The following is an 18838-nucleotide window of genomic DNA, read 5'->3' as shown; positions in this document are numbered from 1 at the left end:
ATTTCGAGACAAAAAAATTCAAAATGTTCCATTACCGTACTTAGAAGCATTTCAAACGCTGTTTAAAATCAATTTGTATGGTATTTTTCTCGTAAAATAGCGATAATATTCCAACCGGACAATTGTGTATTCATTCAAAGAGGAAAATAAAAAAACAGCGTGGTCGCGTGAACGCGCCTATCCAATCTCTTTGTCACCAGGCAGACCACTGAGAAACTGAGCTTCTTTACTCTGCCCAGAGACAGGAGATGCCTCAATTGGCTTTAGAGAGCCAATGGAAGCCTTAGAAAGTGCTACGTAACCCCACAGATACTGTAGTTTCGATAGAGAATCAAAAGAAGAACTACAAATTCTCAGACAGGCCACTTCCTGCTTAGATTTATCTCAGGTTTTTGCCTGCCATATGAGTTATTTTATACTCATATACACCATTCAAACAGTTTTAGAAACTTCAGAGTGTTTTCTATCCAAATCTACTAATAATATGCATATTCTCATTTCTGGTTAAGAGTAGTAACCAGTTTAAATCGGGTACGTTTTTTTTCATCCGGCCGTGTAAATACTGCCCCCTATTTAAAGCTTCCCACAAATTACGGCATTAACCCCTCATTCCATGTGTCTCTCCTCAGGCCGGTGGTGGCTGGCCCGCTCCAGGAGGCCGAGGTGCGGGAGGTTCCTCCGCCCCCTCTGGACATTGAGGGGTGCCCGGCGTATTCCGTTAGATCCATCCTGGATTCGAGACGTCGGGCGAGGGGCCTTCAGTACCTCATGGACTGGGAGGGGTATGGTCCGGAGGAGAGATATTGGGTTCTGGTGGAGGATGTTTTAGATCCTTCTCTGCTACGAGAGTTCCATCGTCTCCGTACGGATCACCCTGCACCTCATCCTCCGGGCGTCCCCGAGGCCGGTGTCGACACACTGCTGGAGCCGCATGTCGGGGGGGGTTAAAGTTGATTTTGGGGTTGTCTAAAGACCCCCCACCATTGATTATGTTGTTATTAATTTGCTTACGTGCCATTGTACTTATGCTCACTGTATAGCCGAATATTGAGGCCTCTGTGTCTAGCTGTCTGCCAAAACCAGCAGCCCGGCGTATGTGAGAAAAGGTGTGAAAAGGGACTGAGGGTGATAGCGAGACAGCGTCTGTTTTTCTCTGAAACAAGGGCAGATTTGCATACTGCTGAGACAGGTTCTCAGAAACCTTGTGTTAAGAATAACTTGTTCTTTTAGCTGCACATGCAGGGTTTGACATGAGATCATATGAGGTGTGATCTCAGGTATAAGACTCTGTCTTTCTTTTGTTTGGGGCAGAACTCAGGAGAGACATCAGTTGTATGTTTGACTTCTAATTATCTCAATTTTCTATATGCACATTATGAGTATTCCTTATTTGTTAAGTAAATAACGGAGCCCAGAAAAGTGGAACCAACACAACCATTAACATGACTACGGGAAAGAAGAGAGAGAAAGAAAGAGAGAGAGAGAGAAAGAGAGAAAGAGAGAGAGACAGTTATTGTTACACCGCTTTCTCATAGATCCAGTTATGATTTGTGCCACATTTGTCGTCATTCCATGTCTTTACATGGTCAGCTTGTCTATAGTATATCTCAACACAGTCCTCCTGCCCTCTATCATCAGGCTGTCCTGCTCCCCAGTACCTAAACAACACAGAGAACCAGACAGTCAGACACTGTGGTAAAAACATCCTCCTCGGTTATAGACATAGTCCTATGTTCTCAGGTTTAAAACCTGTTAGGGCTAGGGGGCAGCATTGACACGGCTGGATAAAAAACATACCCGATTTAATCTGGTTACCACTCCTACTCAGTAACTAGAATATGCATATACTTATTACATATGGATAGAAAACACCCCAAATTTTCTAAAACTGTTTGAATGGTGTCTGTGAGTATAACAGAACTCAAATGGCAGGTCAAAACCTGAGAGATTCCTTTACAGGAAGTGGCCTGTCTGACCATTTCTGGAACTTCTTTGCCATCTCTATCATTTACTAAGGATCTCTGCTCTAACGTGACACTTCCCACGTCGTCCATAGGCTCTCAGAGCCCGGGAAAAAAGAGAATGTCGTCATTCCAGCCCCAGGCTGAAACACATTATCGCCTTTCTCAAGTGGCCCATCAAGAGACACTAGCTTATGCGGCGTGACCCCGACCGCCCCCGCCTTTGGGATTTTTTCCTCTGTTTGCCGAAAAGGAGATTCCCTGTCGGAATTTTATCGCTTTTCTACGAGAAAAATGACGTAAAATTGATTTTAAACAGCGGTTGACATGCTTCGACGTACGGCAATGGAATACTTTGAATTTTATTGTCAGGAATTGCGCCAAGCGTCGCGACACTTCTTTACTATTTCGGATAGTGTCTGGAACGCATCGAACAAAACGCCGCTATTCGGATATAACGATGGATTATTTTGGACCAAACCAACATTTGTTATTGAAGTAGACGTCCTGGGTGTGCATTCTGACGAAGACAACAAAAGGTAATGACATTTTTATAATAGTAAATATGATTATGGTGAGTGCTAAACTTGCCGGGTGTCTAAATAGCGAGCCCGTGATGCCTGGGCTATGTACTTAGAATATTGCAAAATGTGCTTTCACCAAAAAGCTATTTTAAAATCGGACATATCGAGTGCATAGAGGAGGTCTGTATCTATAATTCTTAAAATAATTGTTATGCTTTTTGTGAACGTTTATCGTGAGTAATTTAGTAAAATGTTAGCGAATTCCCCGTAAGTTTGCGGGGGTATGCTAGTTCTGAACGTCACATGCTAATGTAAAAAGCTGGTTTTTGATATAAATATGAACTTGATTGAACAAAACATGCATGTATTGTATAACATAATGTCCTAGGGTTGTCATCTGATGAAGATCATCAAAGGTGAGTGCTGCATTTAGCTGTCTTCTGGGTTTTGGTGACATTATATGCTGGCTTGAAAAATGGGTGTCTGATTATTTCTGGCTTGGTACTCTGCTGACATAATCTAATGTTTTGCTTTCGTTGTAAAGCCTTTTTGAAATCGGACAGTGTGGTTAGATTAACGAGAGTCTTATCTTTAAATGGCTGTAAAATAGTCATATGTTTGAGAAATTGAAGTAATAGGATTTTGAAGATTTTGAAAATCGCGCCACAGGCTGGCAGTGGCTGTTACGTAGGTGGGACGAATTCGTCCCGCCGGTCCCATAGAGGTTAAAGACACACTCTGTAAGATGATCATACATTATCAAGAATTGGCCATCAACACATTTATTTCACTCTTTCAGTTACATTTTCATATGTAATTATTAAAAAATTCAAGGCACTCGCACATCTGAGCAATCTTATTTGCAGGTGCATGGCAACAATTGAACAAGATGAAGGAAAAAGGAAACCGCACACTGCTCTTGATAGTATCACTGATATTTAATAAGCTTTACGTTTCGGCCTCACGGCCTTCGTCAGAGCTTTGTAATTATTACCTGGTTTCTATAATACATCTATAGTTCTCATTGAATGACATTCATGAGTAGGAACATACATTTTGATGAACATGATTGGAAGCAATTTATCATTGTTTTGTATCTCCATATCACAAGGTAAAATGGTCAAATATCTCCCCCTGTGGTCAGTGGGGTGCCGTCCACTCACTTCCAGGTCCCCTCAGTAACTGAGTCAGTCAGACCAATCCAGGTTCTCATGTGGAGGTTGAAGATAAATGGTCGGTTGTTGAGAAAGATAAAAAACGGTCACTTAATATATTTTTTAAAACTGCCCACATATTAGTGTACTGATGAAAATACTCAACCTCTCTCACACACCTGTTCCTCTATGCTGTTTATGATCACCAGTTCTGCTCCTCTCTTCCCCCCCCCTCTCTCTCTCTCCTCACACCTTCCTCTCCTCTCTCACCCCTCCCGCTTTCTCTCCCCCCTCTCTCTCGCTCCTGTTCCTCTCTGTGGTTTATGATCACCAGCACTGCTTCTCTCGCCTCCCAGGTTCTCTTCTCAGTAGAGAGGAAGTACAAACTGTAGTCAAAGTTTCTCCATCCCTTTTGAAAATGCTGCTCTGTTGTAGAGCAAAGGTGTACGCATTGAGAAACATAGTGTAACGGCCATCGTAGTGATTGGACCAAAATGCAGCGGGTTGACTGCTCATCTTAACTTTTATTGAAAAAAACCGCACGACAGTCTTGCAGGCTACACACAGCAGTGCAAAAACAACTTCCCACAAAGACAGGTGGAAAAAGGGCTACCTAAGTATGACTCCCAATCAGTGACAACGATGTACAGCTGTCCCTGATTGAGAGCCATACCAGGCCAAAACAAAGAAATACAACTCCTAGAAGGGAACGTAAAAATATAAAGACCATACAACTAACCCCAAAATCCCAACAACACAAACCAAACACACCCTGCCACGCCCTGACCAAACTACAATAACAAATAACCCCTTAAACTGGTCAGGACGTGACACATAGCCAGTATCTTCATAAACCCATTGATATATAATTACTGTTGATTTTACTTCTAATTTATCACAGTTTATATCTCACCTATCACAAAAAGCTTTGCCTCTCTCTTTAGTCAGGTTGTTGTAACTGGTCTGTAGCTGGTCTCTCTCCTTAGTCAGAAGGCTGTTGCTGTCCTGTTGCTGGTCTCTCTCTGTTGAGTCGTGATGATCAATGACTCCATCTGTAAAAGGGAAAAGTTAATCAAACATGTAACTACCATACCATTGATAATTAAGTATGATTAAATAGGCTACATAAGTCTCAGTGACAACATACTAAACTTACAGTAGACAGACAGGCCTATGATCCCAGCCAGTAGGAGAACACACAGCAGCCCCAGACACACTGCAGCAACTCCAGAGGGTCTCTTCCACCACTGAACATGTACTGAATAACACATTAAAGTAAGATCTTTAGTAATGCGTTTTCCTTTATCATCCAGGATTGGGACAAATAAAGCTATAGTTCTATAGGGTAATCTCACTTGTTTAATGTGTGTTTTTTGTGGGGGTTTTTCCCGCGTTATTTGTAACTTATTTTGTACATAATGTTGCTGCAACCATATCTTACGGCAAAAAAGAGCTTCTCAATATCAGGACAGCGATCACTCACCTCGGATTAGACGATGATTTTTTCTATAACAAAGACGACGCACAAGACATTCTCCAAACACCCCACAGGACCGGCATCCCCATTATTTGCATGAGGAAGCGACACAGGTACAGAGGACAAAGAGCCGGATGCCTAGTCAGGACCTGGCGAAGGCGACTGGGAAAGCTGCCTTTACCGTCAATACTACACGCCAACGCGCAATCATTGGACAATAAATTAGACGAGGTACGATCACGAATATCCTACTAACGGGACATCAAAAACGGTAATATCCTATGTTTCACGTAATCGTGGCTGAATGACGACATGGATATTCAGCTAGCGGGATACACGCTGGACTGGCAAGATCGAACAGCACACTCCGATAAGACAAGTGGGGGCGGTCTGTGCATATTTGTAAACAGCTGGTGCACGAAATCTAAGGAAGTCTCTCGCCTGAAGCGGATTATATTGTGATAAATTGCAGGCCAAACTACTTGCCTAGAGAATTCTCAGCTATACTTTTCGTGGCTGTTTATTTACCACCACAGACAGATGCTGGCAATAAGACCACACTCAGTGAGCTGTATTAAGGAAATAAGCAAACAGGAAACCACTCACCCAGAGGCGGCGCTCCTAGTGGCCTGAGACTTTAATGCAGGGAAACTTAAATCAGTTCTTCCAACTTTCTATCAACATGTTAAATGTGCAACCAGACGGAAAACAATTCTAGATCACCTGTACTCCACACACAGAGACGCATATAAAGCTCTCCCTCGCCCTCCATTTGTGTCACGATCGTCTGAAGGAGTAGACCAAGGCGCAGCGTACTTAGAGTTCCACATGTTTAACTTCTCTAGGGTAGGGTGCAGTATTTTGACATCCGGATGAAAGGCGTGCCCAAATTAAACTGCCTGCTACTCAGACTGGGGGTGTTCTTTTCGATTTATTTCTATGTTTGGGATTAAGTATGGTTCCCAATTAGAGGCAGCTGATTATCGTTGTCTCTAATTGGGGATTATACTTAAGGTGTCCCCTGTTCCCACCTGCTTTTGTGGGATATTGTTTGTGCTTGTGCTTGTGCTTGTTGCACCACGTAAGTCACATTTCGTTGCTTGTTTATTGTTTTGTTAAGAAGTTTTCACTTAATAAAAGGATGTGGAACTCAAATCACGCTGCGCCTTGGTCCATCCATTATCACGAGCGTGACAATAATATACTTCTTGATATGACTCCCACCAGCCTTAGTTTGATAATATACCACATGATATGACTCCCACCACCCAAATTCTTATTTACAATGACAGCTTAGGAACATTGGGTTAACTGTGGCAAAACCACAGATTTTTACCTTGTCAGCTCAGGCATTCGATCTAGCAACCTTCCGCTTACTGGCCCAACGCTCTAACCATCATGCTACCTGCCGCCCCAACTGGGATGGATCCAGAGGCAAATGTGGCTTACCAGTGAACCTCCAGGTGTTCACCATTAATACTGTGTCCATGACTGATGCAACCCGAAAAAGCATTAAAGGCAGAGTTAATGAGTACTTGAGGTCACTGAGAAAGTCTTGACATGGCCTGCTCTCCCTTATGTAAGGAATTAAGCATCTTTGCCATGTTTACCTTGTACTGTAGGCTATGTTTACTTGTTAGACTGCACAGTAGCTTATTAAACATATGCATTTTGAAATAGTAAAAAAGATTATAATAATCAATAACATGTTTCTACCAGAGTGTGTTTTTGGTTGATGGCCAATATTAAATACAGTTAAATGCATGTGTGAATTAAATTGCTTTATTGTTTCATTATTTAAGGCTCCTTTCTCTTCTATGTGCTGGAGTTATTTTAAGAATAAAGTAGGCTAATGAAGGCAACAAATTGTTGCTTTCTGAAACTCCCAAAGTCATCCAATTGTTACAATAGGATTTGAAGCAAAAGCCTACCCGCGTATGGTCAACTATTTCAGCAGCGTTTTGTGCTGCTCTGAGACAAGCAAGACTACTTAATAAACATATACATTTAAAAAAAAGTAATTCAATAATATATTTATTTTTGTACCACTGTAGATGTTGCAGTCAGTCAGAGATGAGTCCTATTGTAAAGTGTAGCCTAAAGAAAAAAATAGGCAAACTTGCAATGTATTCAAAGCTTAAGTACTCTAAAACCAGATTTGCCCAACCCCTACAAATATATTCATTTATTATTATTATTTTTATTATTATTATAATTGTATAAAAGCCCATTAGATAATAATTTAGAATCCTCTAAATGCAATTAGATCTACTACTGTAATTTGTGGATCTGTATTGATCTGCAAGTATTTTCATTTAGAGATTCCGGTAAACTCTTTGTTTCCTTTCATGTGTCCAACCAATTATTATTGGATTATTCACCATGGCAACCAATGAAATGTTTCTTAGTTAGGTTGGCTTGTTTTCCAGAATTCACAGCCTTCTAGCTTGTGAAAAACAAAATGCCTCCAGCTGTCCATCACTACTGTAAATATAAAGAGTGGTTATAGAGGGTGCAACCGGTAAGGAAGAGAGAGAGGTCGAGAGAGAAAGAGATCGAGAGAGAGGTCGAGAGAGACAGAGAGGTCGGAGAGAGAGAGAGAGGTCGAGAGAGAGAGAGAGAGACAGGTCGAAAGAGAGAGAGGTCGAGAGAGAGAGGTCGAGGAAGAGAGAGAGGATTGAAACACACACAGTAAAAGCGTGTAAATGAGTTCTGAGAGCCGATCTTTTATCGAACGATTAGTTTAATATTAAAAACTGTCAAATGCTTCTCAAAGATGCCCTGTGGTGGTCAAACTAGCACTAACTAGCATTAATGCAACAATGGTTGACACTTAAATAACGTGCCATAGAATTCTGTGGCAGCCCGCAAGTTGTGCTGCAGTATGATGCAACTTTTTAAGGAAGAACCACTGTAGGAGTTGGCAAGACATCATTAAACAGATCTGGGACTCTAGCTAGGGTTGGGTTAAGTTTAGGTAAGAAGAATTGTTTAGGGGTTGGAGTGAGGTTAGAAAACAAAATTCACTCCAGCAACCTTGTGTTATGCCTTCCATTCAACCCCAACTTATCACCTAGCAAGTGTATTTAACTCGCACTGGGCACTGTAAGCTCTGTCCACTGACCATTGAGCTTTATTTGAACCAATCACATTCATTATGTCCTTGAGGCAGAGCTGCCTTTAGGGCAAGATTTGAATATGGAATACTGTCCCTAACCAATCTGGATTGTTGTTTGAGGTTCAGGCTAAATCTCTATCACCTGTTCACATTCTTTTGACCAACCCTTTGTTCATCTGCTGGTGAATAAGAGAAAAAGCATTTAGCATTTCAATATACCAATGATCAATCCACAAACAACATGGAAGCTATCAAAAAACAAGGAAGATGAAGATGAAGGCACTTAAAATGCCTTTATTGTGGTCGTACGTTCAATGAAACAACATACAAAAAAATGAATGTAAAAAGAAGAAACAGGAAAACAATGGAACATATTATCTCCAATATTGTATGTATACTGCATAACTTTGCTCTTCAATAAAACATATTTGTTCATTGAACAATATATTATAGAATGGGTTGCCAGATGGTGGTGTCATACATGACCGATGACATCACAATGGTCTTTAAGCCAATTTGAACAATGGGTTAATGTGGATATGTATCAGTCTTCATTGGTTATTGACATGGCTTGTTTCTGCTGGTGCAAAAAGGTATGAAATCAGGTCATTTAATCGATTAACAACTACTTAAATTCTGGAGTAGTATTTTTCTCTTAGACCTAGTGGGAAGAATAAAAGTACATTCTGATTGACAAATGCATAAAAAGTGTACATGAAATGTACATGAAGTTCGGCTGTTGCAAATGCCACTCAATGTAACCTGTCTATTCTGTGTTATATGAGGTTTAGGATAGATAGCTAAGTTCCTCTCGGTTAGGCCTACCTTTTCCTATTCCGATGACCCCCCCCTCTTCCATTTGCTGGGGATCGGTGAAAAGGGTATTTTTTTCAGCACTATCACATTTTCTTGTCAACAGAAAAAACGTCATAAAGCAAATTCAGTTGATGTAGAGCAGAAGACAAGAAAGAAGAATGAGAGTGGCACTTCATCCCCCTCTCCAATTCCATCTGACCGTTCTGAACGGAATGCCTCCGTCACCTCTGACCCTTCACCCTCTGACCAACTCTCCTCCCTCCATCCACCTTCCTCTCCTGTTAAATGTTCCTCTCAGCCTTGCTCTCCTGCTAAACAGCCCTCTGTACCCCGGTCACCTGCCAAACACCCTTCCCCAGTGAAATCCTCTCCAGTGGTGTCCCTCCCTAGTTCTCCCTCTCCTACCAACCCTCTGGACTGTCATGGAGACACCAGCCATGAGGGCACAACAGTCAGGTAATTCAAACAAAAGTACAGTGCCATCCTAGAGTCTCTTTAGAGAGTTGGGTTTAGAGCTACAAGACCAGGGCCAGTGTTTATCAAGAGTATGAGTGCTAATCTAGGATCAGGTCCTCTCTTTCCATAATAATCTGATTTTTAATGTTCTAAAAGGCAAACTGATCCTAGATCAGACTCCTACTCTGAGAAACTCTATAAACACAGTCCCAGAAAGTTATTTTCCACAAACTGTAGTTTTAGGCTCTTCTGTCCACATCTAGTGGATAAAGAGAGTACTAACCTATTGCCCTGGTCTACTTGGTACACTGCATTTATATGGACAGCAATACATGCGTAACTACTCAGACTGTGTTTATAGTACAGTATAGTATTTAATAGAGAGACTGCGTAGAGTGATACGATCTCTGTTTTGGAGGCTTTAGACCTGTTTATCTCCTTCCTCCAGACCTCTGTCTCTTCTGGACCACTCTAGCCCAAGGCCCCAGAGGCCAGTCTCAGCCACCAGAAGCATGAGTCTTCCCAGGGCCAGCTCAGCCACCAGAGGGTCAGAAGAGACCCAGGGGCCAGAGGAGAACGGGGGCACTGGTCAACATGGAACTTCTTGGGTAAACCACAACACACCACAAATGCATTGAATATAAGTTCTTTATTGTTTAGAGATCAATGTCTGATATACTTTGGGGATAGGGCTTACTATCAAGCATGTCAGTTTTATTAGATATTTATAAAGAAATTAATTATAACAATCTTGGCCTAAAGGACATCCACTTCTTTGTGTACTCACATAATTACATATCATTTTTCCATGACCAAGATGGCTGCCATTATCATCACTTGACAGAGTTATGAAGGTTTATGACATAGGCCACTCTATGTGTCTAGGGTATTGTATATCTATGTGTGTACTGATGGCTGCTTTTTCTTCACAGGTTGCCTAACATTGGCAACACTTGCTTCCTTAACGCCATCCTGCAGTGTCTCCTGGTCCTGCCTTCCTTCTTAAAGAAAATCCTGCACCAGGAACAACTCTGGAGCTCCTCCCCTTCTCCAACCTGCTCAGGTAAAGGAAGGATCAAAAGCAGACACTTCCCCACACACCCATTATTTGTGGTCATGAATTTGCATGCGACTTCTATACAAAGTGTTTGTCGTAGCAGGTTAGGAGAGCATTTTTGCTAAATCTAACACTTTTCCTAACCTTAACTCCTTCATATTTTGCTGTGTATGTATTTTTATTTTTTTTCCTTTTTTTTTTATTTTTTCGGAATCTTCATAAACCAGAGGAACAACAATGATACAATGATTATGATGTAAACATTAGTAGGCCAACTTGGAAAGTGTAGAATTACTATTTTCCCATAATGCTCAATGACTGAACATTCCACATTACCGTGGGAAATTGGTAGTTTTTTAAAATGCTCTGGAATTGAGAGCAGTATCCAAACCAAATATCTTAGGAGAATAAACAACACATTTTTGTTGTTTTGATCATTGTCCGTCCTCAAAGGTGAAATTGCATTGAATCGAATGAATCATTTCTAATGATGAGGTGCCGTTAGATAAAACATATTTGGATATACTCATCTGCCTCTTTAGGCGTAAGCCAGTAGGTTGACACCATCCAGTCAGCTGCTAATTTACTCTCTGTCTCCCCTACAGGTGTCTGTCTGATGTGTACCGTTCGAGTCTACCTGACAGTGGAGCAAACCAGGCCTCAAAAGCAGACCTCATGTGGAAGGTCAAGTACTCCTTGTCGGGATATGATTTGAAATATCTGGGGGACACGCAACAGGTAACTGAGGCACTACTCTCTTGTGTACGTGCGCTCTTTTGCAAGGGTTCATTTTATCTTCTTCATTTGCTTTTATCTTGGTATGTTTCTTTCTCTCCTCATCATAGGACGCACACGAGTTACTTGTGAACATGCTGTGTCAGCTGAAGGAGGAGGGCATGATATTGAAGACACTCGGGGTGAGCTATACCTGCCCTGTTTCCCAGCTGGAGTTCCAGCTTGTGTCGGTGCGCACATGTACCAGGTAAGAGCTCCCATTGGTTGTAATGTATCTACTGAGAACATGATCTTTCTACAAATAATATTACAAAACACATGGCATAACAGAAACATTGTAGACACCTGAAACAGAAACAGACTTGAAGCATTTTTCTTCTCTTTGTCCTGCTTCTGAAGCTGTGGGCGCGAGTCGTCCACCTGAGAGGACTACAACCACCTCTCATTGGACTTCAGCCCTGAGCGCACCTTGCAGAGTAGCCTAGCACTCACTTTCAAAGTCAGCACTTAGGGCTCAGACCTGCATGTAGAGACTAACACCCAGGGCAAGCTGCCCACTGCCTCAGAATACGCTTATCTTATTATTGTAGTGGTATCATTCATTTTGTAATGCTTTTGTTTCTAACCCAGGGTGAAAAGGTTGAATTCAAATGTGAGGGCTGTAAAGGACTCCACGCCACAAAGTTGGAGCTTTTCCACACACTGCCTCTGTGAGTTGTCCCTTTATAACCTCTCATAGGACTAGCAGTGTGTAATGAAATGAGTGGTCATTGTGTCCTGAGCCTTTAGGAGTAGTTACCTTCCTGAGCAGGTTGTAGGACTTAGTGATGAGCACCACCCAACACATTTCACTCATCTGTTATTTTGTTGAGTGGTTTCATTGTCTGTCTGTTCATCTCTCTTCCTCTCTGTCTCTGGGCAGTGTGCTGGTTCTGCATCTGAAGAGGTTTGGAGGACCTGGGGGGTTGGAGAAGCTGGAGGCTCCTCTTTTGTTTCCTTCGGAGCTGAGGGCTCTCCACCCTCTGTGGGGACATGGTGCCACACCTGCACAGTGCCAGCCCACAGGCCCTCACCAACCTGGCCCCCAGCATCCAGGGGTCCATCCCCCAGACCCTCACCAGCCAAGTCTCCAGCCCAGCTGGAGAGGCCAAAGACAGCACCCTCTGCTGTTCAGGTAGGTCATGACACCATAACACTATTCTTGCTCCAACACCACACAAACCATCCACTCCCAAAACGGTCCTGCTGACAGAGAAGCTGGAAGCTGCAATTTAAAATGTTTCTCAGACATCTTTAGTGATGCATTGGAGCTGTTTTAGTCCAGAGCATTTCAGACAAGTGACCACGTTTTCACAGCTCTTCATATGTATATTTGACCCCTCAGATTCAAATGACCAGGAACCAGAGAAAGTGCTGCTGACAGCCTCAGTGGTGAGAAGAGAGAGAGAGATAGAGTGAAACCAGTGAAAAATAAGTTATGACAGAACACTGAGATAGTTATGAGGAGAACACGATGTAGTAGACCTCCTGTAGTAGACTAGTACTGTAGTAGACTGTAGACAGTGTGGTGGACTGTAGAGGAAATGACAGTCCCATGATCACATGTGTTTTCTTACAGAAGCAGCAGCCAGTGAAGTCAGTGAATGGATACTACCAGCTGACTGGTGTAGTCTCTCATTTGGGAGGCTCCGCAAACTCCGGTAAGTAAATACCTTAAAACACACACATGCAGATGCACAATACATATGACATCAGCTGAATTCCAAATCACTCCCTTCTCCTCAGCTTTTAATTTGCATGTTCATGTGTGCCTCTGCCGTATACACAAGCATCCCAAAGCTGAGGTAGTGAATATTATCGAGGGTGAAGGCCAGGGATCATCAACTAGATTCAGCCTCGGGTCCATTTTATTTCTTAGCCAGATGGGCAGGGGTATGGAACAAAATTACAAATAGTTTGTAGACCGCAAATTGACCGTAAGAAGCCCAAACAGATGTAATATTTGACTCATATCAAACCTTGCTTACATTTGTGTACAATCACATATATCTCTTTATTGTGCGTGGGAATACTTTGAAACAGATTTCCAAAATGATAATCACTTGGAGCTGATTTGTTGCTTTTTTAAATTCTTTTAACAATTACATTTTATTTGTTCAGAAAACATGGGGGGCCAAATAAAATCACCCTTGGGCCAAATTTGTCCCATGGGCCACCATTTGGGGAACCCTTGTGTAGGGAATAATTAGACCCTCCAATAGCCACTTCGGCCAAGCGTGCAAGACTGCAGGCTTCAGAGTGAAGTGTCATCCCGACAAGCACTGCAATATGTTTAGAAGTTGCGCAGTTTAATTCAAAAGAATGGAGAGGCATGCCTAATTATATGTTACGCGTATTTGTTTATCTCTGATTTCAAAACTTGACACATGTAACAGATAAAATATCTCCCAAATGAACTGTTTAACTGTTACAACACACTCTATTACCCACAAAAGCCTGACCTTTGACCTCTAGTCTGTCTTACTTGTTCCACAGGGCACTACATTAGTGACATCTTGCATGCCAGTGGAAACTGGTTCTGCTGTAACGACAGCCAGGTGTCAATGTCCAATGAAGCCACTGTGCTGAGGACCAGAGCCCGGAGTGCCTACATGCTCTTCTATATGTTCAGGTACTGCTTACTCTCACCATCTATATTCTTGTGTTGCTATATATGTGTACGGTTCCTTTCACCCTACAGGGCAAGAGAGCGGGAGGCCCCAGCACACAGGGCCTAACATGGCCACCTGCACCAGCCCCAGCCTAAACAGGGGGCAGCACCTGGACCGGCCTCCAAACACTCAGACATGCCTCAACAGGGGCAGGACCTGGACCAGCCTCAACACACTCAGCTCAGCCTCAACAGGGTCAGCACCTGAACGAGCCTCAACAGGGTCAGCACTGGGCCCAACATCAACAACCCCGAGCCCAGCCTCAACAGGGGCAGCACCTGGCCCAGCTTCAACACCCCCAGCCCAGCCTCAACACACTCACACCTGTCTCAACAGGGGCAACACCTGGCACAGCTTCAACACCCCCAGCCCAGCCTCAACATGGGAAGAACCAGGCCCAGTCTCAACATGGACAGAACAAGACCCAGCCCCAACACCCTCAGCCCTGCCTCAACAGGTGCAGCACTCAGCCCAACTTTAATCATGCGGATCAAGGGAGACTTGCTCTTCATCACTAGCATGAACATTCTTTCAGTAGCTTATGTCATAAATGCCTCTCCTTGATTTGACTACTTCACCTAATGTATAAAGCTCATGTAAAAAAACACATAAAGTATACACACTAAATGTAGTACACATGTAAATGTGGTGGATAGAGTGTGTGATTATTTAGAGGGTATAACATCCCTTCTATTTGGTTTGGTTTGAAATCCTCCTGTTGTGAAATACACTGTGGTGTATAACTTCTTATTCAGCATGGTCAGACTGGATGACCTGCAATATTCAACATTGATCCAGGTCCCCAGCATGTCGGGAGATGACTTGTGCATGCCATGCAATTTCAATAAAGACAAACACATTTAAGATAATCCAATTTAAGATGATTCTGTTAACCGTTGTAACTTTTTAACTCAGGAAGCTTTATCGTATTCTATTCTTATTTACAATAAAAGTGACTCCAAAGTTACACAATACATTGTTTACCATTAATTTCTATTACATTTCCATTTTAGTCCTTTAGCAGACTTACAATTAGAGCATTAATCTTAACTTACAGTGCCTTCAGAATGTATTCACACCCCTTGACTTTTTACACATTTTGTTGTATTACAGACAGAATTTAAAATGTGGAAAATATATTTTGTCAAATTGGTTGTTGATCATAGCTAGACAACCATTTTCAGGTCTTGCCATAGATTTTCAAGAAGATTTAAGTCAAAACTGTAACTTGGCCACTCAGGAACATTCACTGTCTTCTTGGTATGCAACTCCAGTGTATTTTTGTCCTTCTGTTTTATGTTATTGTCTTGCTTAAAGGTGAATTCATCTCCTCGTGTCTGGTGGAAAGCAGCCAGTACCAGATTTTCCTTTAGGATTTTGCCTGTGTTTAGCTCCATTCAGTAAAAGAAAAATCTTCTGAAAAACTCCCCTGTCTTTAACGATTACAAACACACCTTAACATAATGTATGATAGTGAAACTCTTTATCAGTCAACCACAGTGAATTACAAATACTGGCCATCAGGTGACTCCCACAAGCCTTAGTTTGATAATATAATACATGATATGACTCCCACCAGCCTTAGTTTGATAATATAATACATGATATGACTCCCACCAGCCTTAGTTTGATAATATAATACATGATGACTCCCACCAGCCTTAGTTTGATAATATACTACATGATATGACTCCCACCAGTCTTAGGGTGATAATATAATACATGATATGACTCCCACCAGTCTTAGTTTGATAATATAATACATGATGACTCCCACCAGCCTTAGTTTGATAATATAATACATGATGACTCCCACCAGCCTTAGTTTGATAATATACTACATGATATGACTCCCACCAGTCTTAGGGTGATAATATAATACATGATATGACTCCCACCAGCCTTAGTTTGATAATATATTACATGATGACTCCCACCAGCCTTAGTTTGATAATATACTACATGATATGACTCCCACCAGTCTTAGGGTGTTAATATAATACATGATATGACTCCCACCAGCCTTAGTTTGATAATATAATACATGATGACTCCCACCAGCCTTAGTTTGATAATATAATACATGATATGACACCCACCAGCCTTAGTTTATAATATAATACATGATATGACTCCCACAAGCCTAAATTTATAATACAATACATGATATGACTCCCACCAGTCTTAGTTTGATAATATAATACATGATATGACTCCCACCAGCCTTAGTTTATAATATAATACATGATATGACTCCCACAAGCCTTAGTTTATAATATAATACATGATATGACTCCCACCAGCCTTAGTTTATAATATACTACATGATATGACTCCTACCAGTCTTAGTTTGATAATATAATACATGATATGACTCCCACCAGCCTTAGTTTATAATATAATACATGATATGACTCCCACCAGCCTTAGTTTATAATATACTACATGATATGACTCCTACCAGTCTTAGTTTGATAATATAATACATGATATGACTCCCACCAGTCTTAGGGTTATAATATAATACATGATATGACTCCCACCAGTCTTAGTTTGATAATACACTACATGATATGACTCCCAACAGCCTTAGTTTGATAATATAATACATGATATGACTCCCACCAGCCTTAGTTTATAATATAATACATGATATGACTCCCACCAGCCTTAGTGTGATAATATACTACATGATATGACTCCCACCAGTCTTAGTTTGATAATATACTACTTGATATGACTCCCACCAGCCTTAGTTTATAATATAATACATGATATGACTCCCACCAGTCTTAGTTTGATAATATAATACCTGATATGACTCCCACCAGTCTTAGTTTGATAATATACTACATGATATGACTCCCACCAGCCTTAGTTTGATAATATAATACATGATATGACTCCCATCAGCCTTAGTTTATAATATACTACATGATATGACTCCCACCAGCCATAGTGTGATAATATACTACATCATATGACTCCCACCAGCGTTAGTTTATAATATAATACATGATATAACTCCCACCAGTCTTATTTTGATAATATACTACATGATATGACACCCACCAGTATTAGTGTGATAATATAATACATGATATGACTCCCACCAGTCTTAGTTTGATAATATAATACCTGATATGACTCCCACCAGCCTTAGTTTGATAGTATAATACATTATATGACTCCCACCAGCCTTAGGTTTATAATATAATACATGATATGACTCCCACCAGCCTTATTGTGATAATATAATACATGATATGACTCCCATCAGCCTTAGTTTATAATATACTACATGATATGACTCCCATCAGCCTTAGTTTGATAATATACTACATGATATGACTCCCATCAGCCTTAGTTTATAATATACTACATGATATGACTCCTACCAGCCTTAATTTGATAATATACTACATGATATGACTCTGATCAGCCTTAGTTTATAATATACTACCTGATATGACTCCCACCAGCCTTAGTTTGATAGTATAATACATTATATGACTCCCACCAGCCTTAGGTTTATAATATAATACATGATATGACTCCCATCAGCCTTAGTTTGATAATATACTACATGATATGACTCCCATCAGCCTTAGTTTATAATATACTACATGATATGACTCCTACCAGCCTTAATTTGATAATATACTACATGATATGACTCCGATCAGCCTTAGTTTATAATATACTACATGATATGACTCCCACCAGCCTTAGTGTGATAATATACTACATGATATGACTCCCACCAGCCTTAGTGTGATAATATAATACAAGATATGACTCCCACCAGCCTTAGTTTGATAATATAATACATGATATGACTCCGCCAGCCTTAGTTTGATAATATAATACATGATATGACTCCCACCAGCCTTAGTTTGATAATATAATACATGATATGACTCCCACCAGTCTTAGTTTGATAATATACTACATGATATGACTCCCACCAGTCTTAATTTGATAATATAATACATGATATGACTCTATATCATATTATATGATGTATGTGTGAATTTACAGGGTCACAATTTTGGATCTGCTAAAGTAAATTGTTATCCTGTTAATTGACATATACATTACATATATCCTGACTGAGTTTACAGCACCACCAGCCTTCAAATGGAGAACACATTATGGATCTCACTCTGTGACTGGTGGTGTAGGGGGAAGTTGTCCCTAGATAATGATCTTAGGTCTGTTATGCATTTCCACCACAAATGGTTAAGGATAGGATTGGGGGAGAGAAACCTGATCCTAGATCTGTAGCTAGGGTAAACTTCCCCCCAAAGTGTGACCGGCCACCAACGGCCATATAGGGATCTTTCTATCTGTGCTGTCTGTGAAGAGTTACTCAGAATGAAAATGCAGAAGTTCTGAAAATATCTCCATAGTTTTGTTTGACAGATTTAATAGAATAGAATGAAGAATTTAAAAAAACTTCACATGTTTTATTACAAAAGGTTCATATTTCCACCCTGTCTTTTAGTACAGCACAACATATACATACTGGTTACATCTAATGACACAACTCTCTCTGCACTGATTCCACTGTTCCACATGACATCTACCTACATGAACTATTATACAACTCTATAGCTCTACTCTATTCCACAGGAGGAGAGAAAGCATCACACAGATCCTTAGATAAAGGTGGACCTCTGGTGGATCTAGTACTAACTACAGGTACAGCTGTAGTGTTGGTGACAGAGACCTGGGTGGATGTAGTACTAACTACAGGTACAGCTGTAGTGTTGGTGACAGAGACCTGGGTTGATGTAGTACTAACTACAGGTACAGCTGTAGTGTTG

General features: G+C 41.0%; 1 protein-coding gene and 2 long non-coding RNA genes across 5 annotated transcripts; 2 read left to right on the top strand and 1 right to left on the bottom strand.

Moving 5' to 3' along the window:
• Nucleotides 1-4252: 4252 nt before the first annotated feature.
• On the bottom strand, nt 4253-5766 carry LOC106597859 (uncharacterized). Its single transcript, XR_006770799.1, has 3 exons — nt 5123-5766; nt 4796-4897; nt 4253-4691 (listed from the first exon to the last, which is right to left on the bottom strand). It is a non-coding gene; the product is annotated as an uncharacterized lncRNA (long non-coding RNA).
• Nucleotides 5767-8738: 2972 nt separating this feature from the next.
• Nucleotides 8739-12309, top strand: LOC123744202 (uncharacterized). Of its 2 annotated transcripts, none has more exons than XR_006770797.1 (9): nt 8739-8827; nt 9154-9506; nt 9955-10114; nt 10439-10569; nt 11169-11301; nt 11409-11545; nt 11698-11774; nt 11929-12008; nt 12221-12309. It is a non-coding gene; the product is annotated as an uncharacterized lncRNA (long non-coding RNA). The 2 variants fall into 2 exon arrangements; XR_006770796.1 differs by having other exon boundaries at nt 11698-11797.
• A 3-nt stretch (nt 12310-12312) lies between these two features.
• LOC123744201 (ubiquitin carboxyl-terminal hydrolase 37-like) lies at nt 12313-14110 on the top strand. Of its 2 annotated transcripts, XM_045722915.1 has the most exons (5): nt 12313-12472; nt 12683-12729; nt 12917-12998; nt 13834-13969; nt 14039-14110. In XM_045722915.1, exons 1-5 carry the CDS (start codon nt 12331-12333, stop codon nt 14073-14075), a joined length of 444 nt encoding a protein of 147 aa, XP_045578871.1. In that variant the 5' UTR covers nt 12313-12330; the 3' UTR covers nt 14076-14110. The 2 variants fall into 2 exon arrangements, with proteins under 2 accessions (XP_045578871.1, XP_045578870.1); XM_045722914.1 differs by having other exon boundaries at nt 13834-14105.
• The last annotated feature ends 4728 nt before the right edge of the window (nt 14111-18838 follow it).

This window comes from Salmo salar, chromosome ssa08 (assembly GCF_905237065.1).
Source record: "Salmo salar chromosome ssa08, Ssal_v3.1, whole genome shotgun sequence".
Classification (NCBI taxonomy): Eukaryota; Metazoa; Chordata; class Actinopteri; order Salmoniformes; family Salmonidae; genus Salmo; species Salmo salar.
The sequence above is the reverse complement of the archived record's forward strand: the minus strand, read 5'-3'. Positions and strand labels throughout refer to the sequence as shown.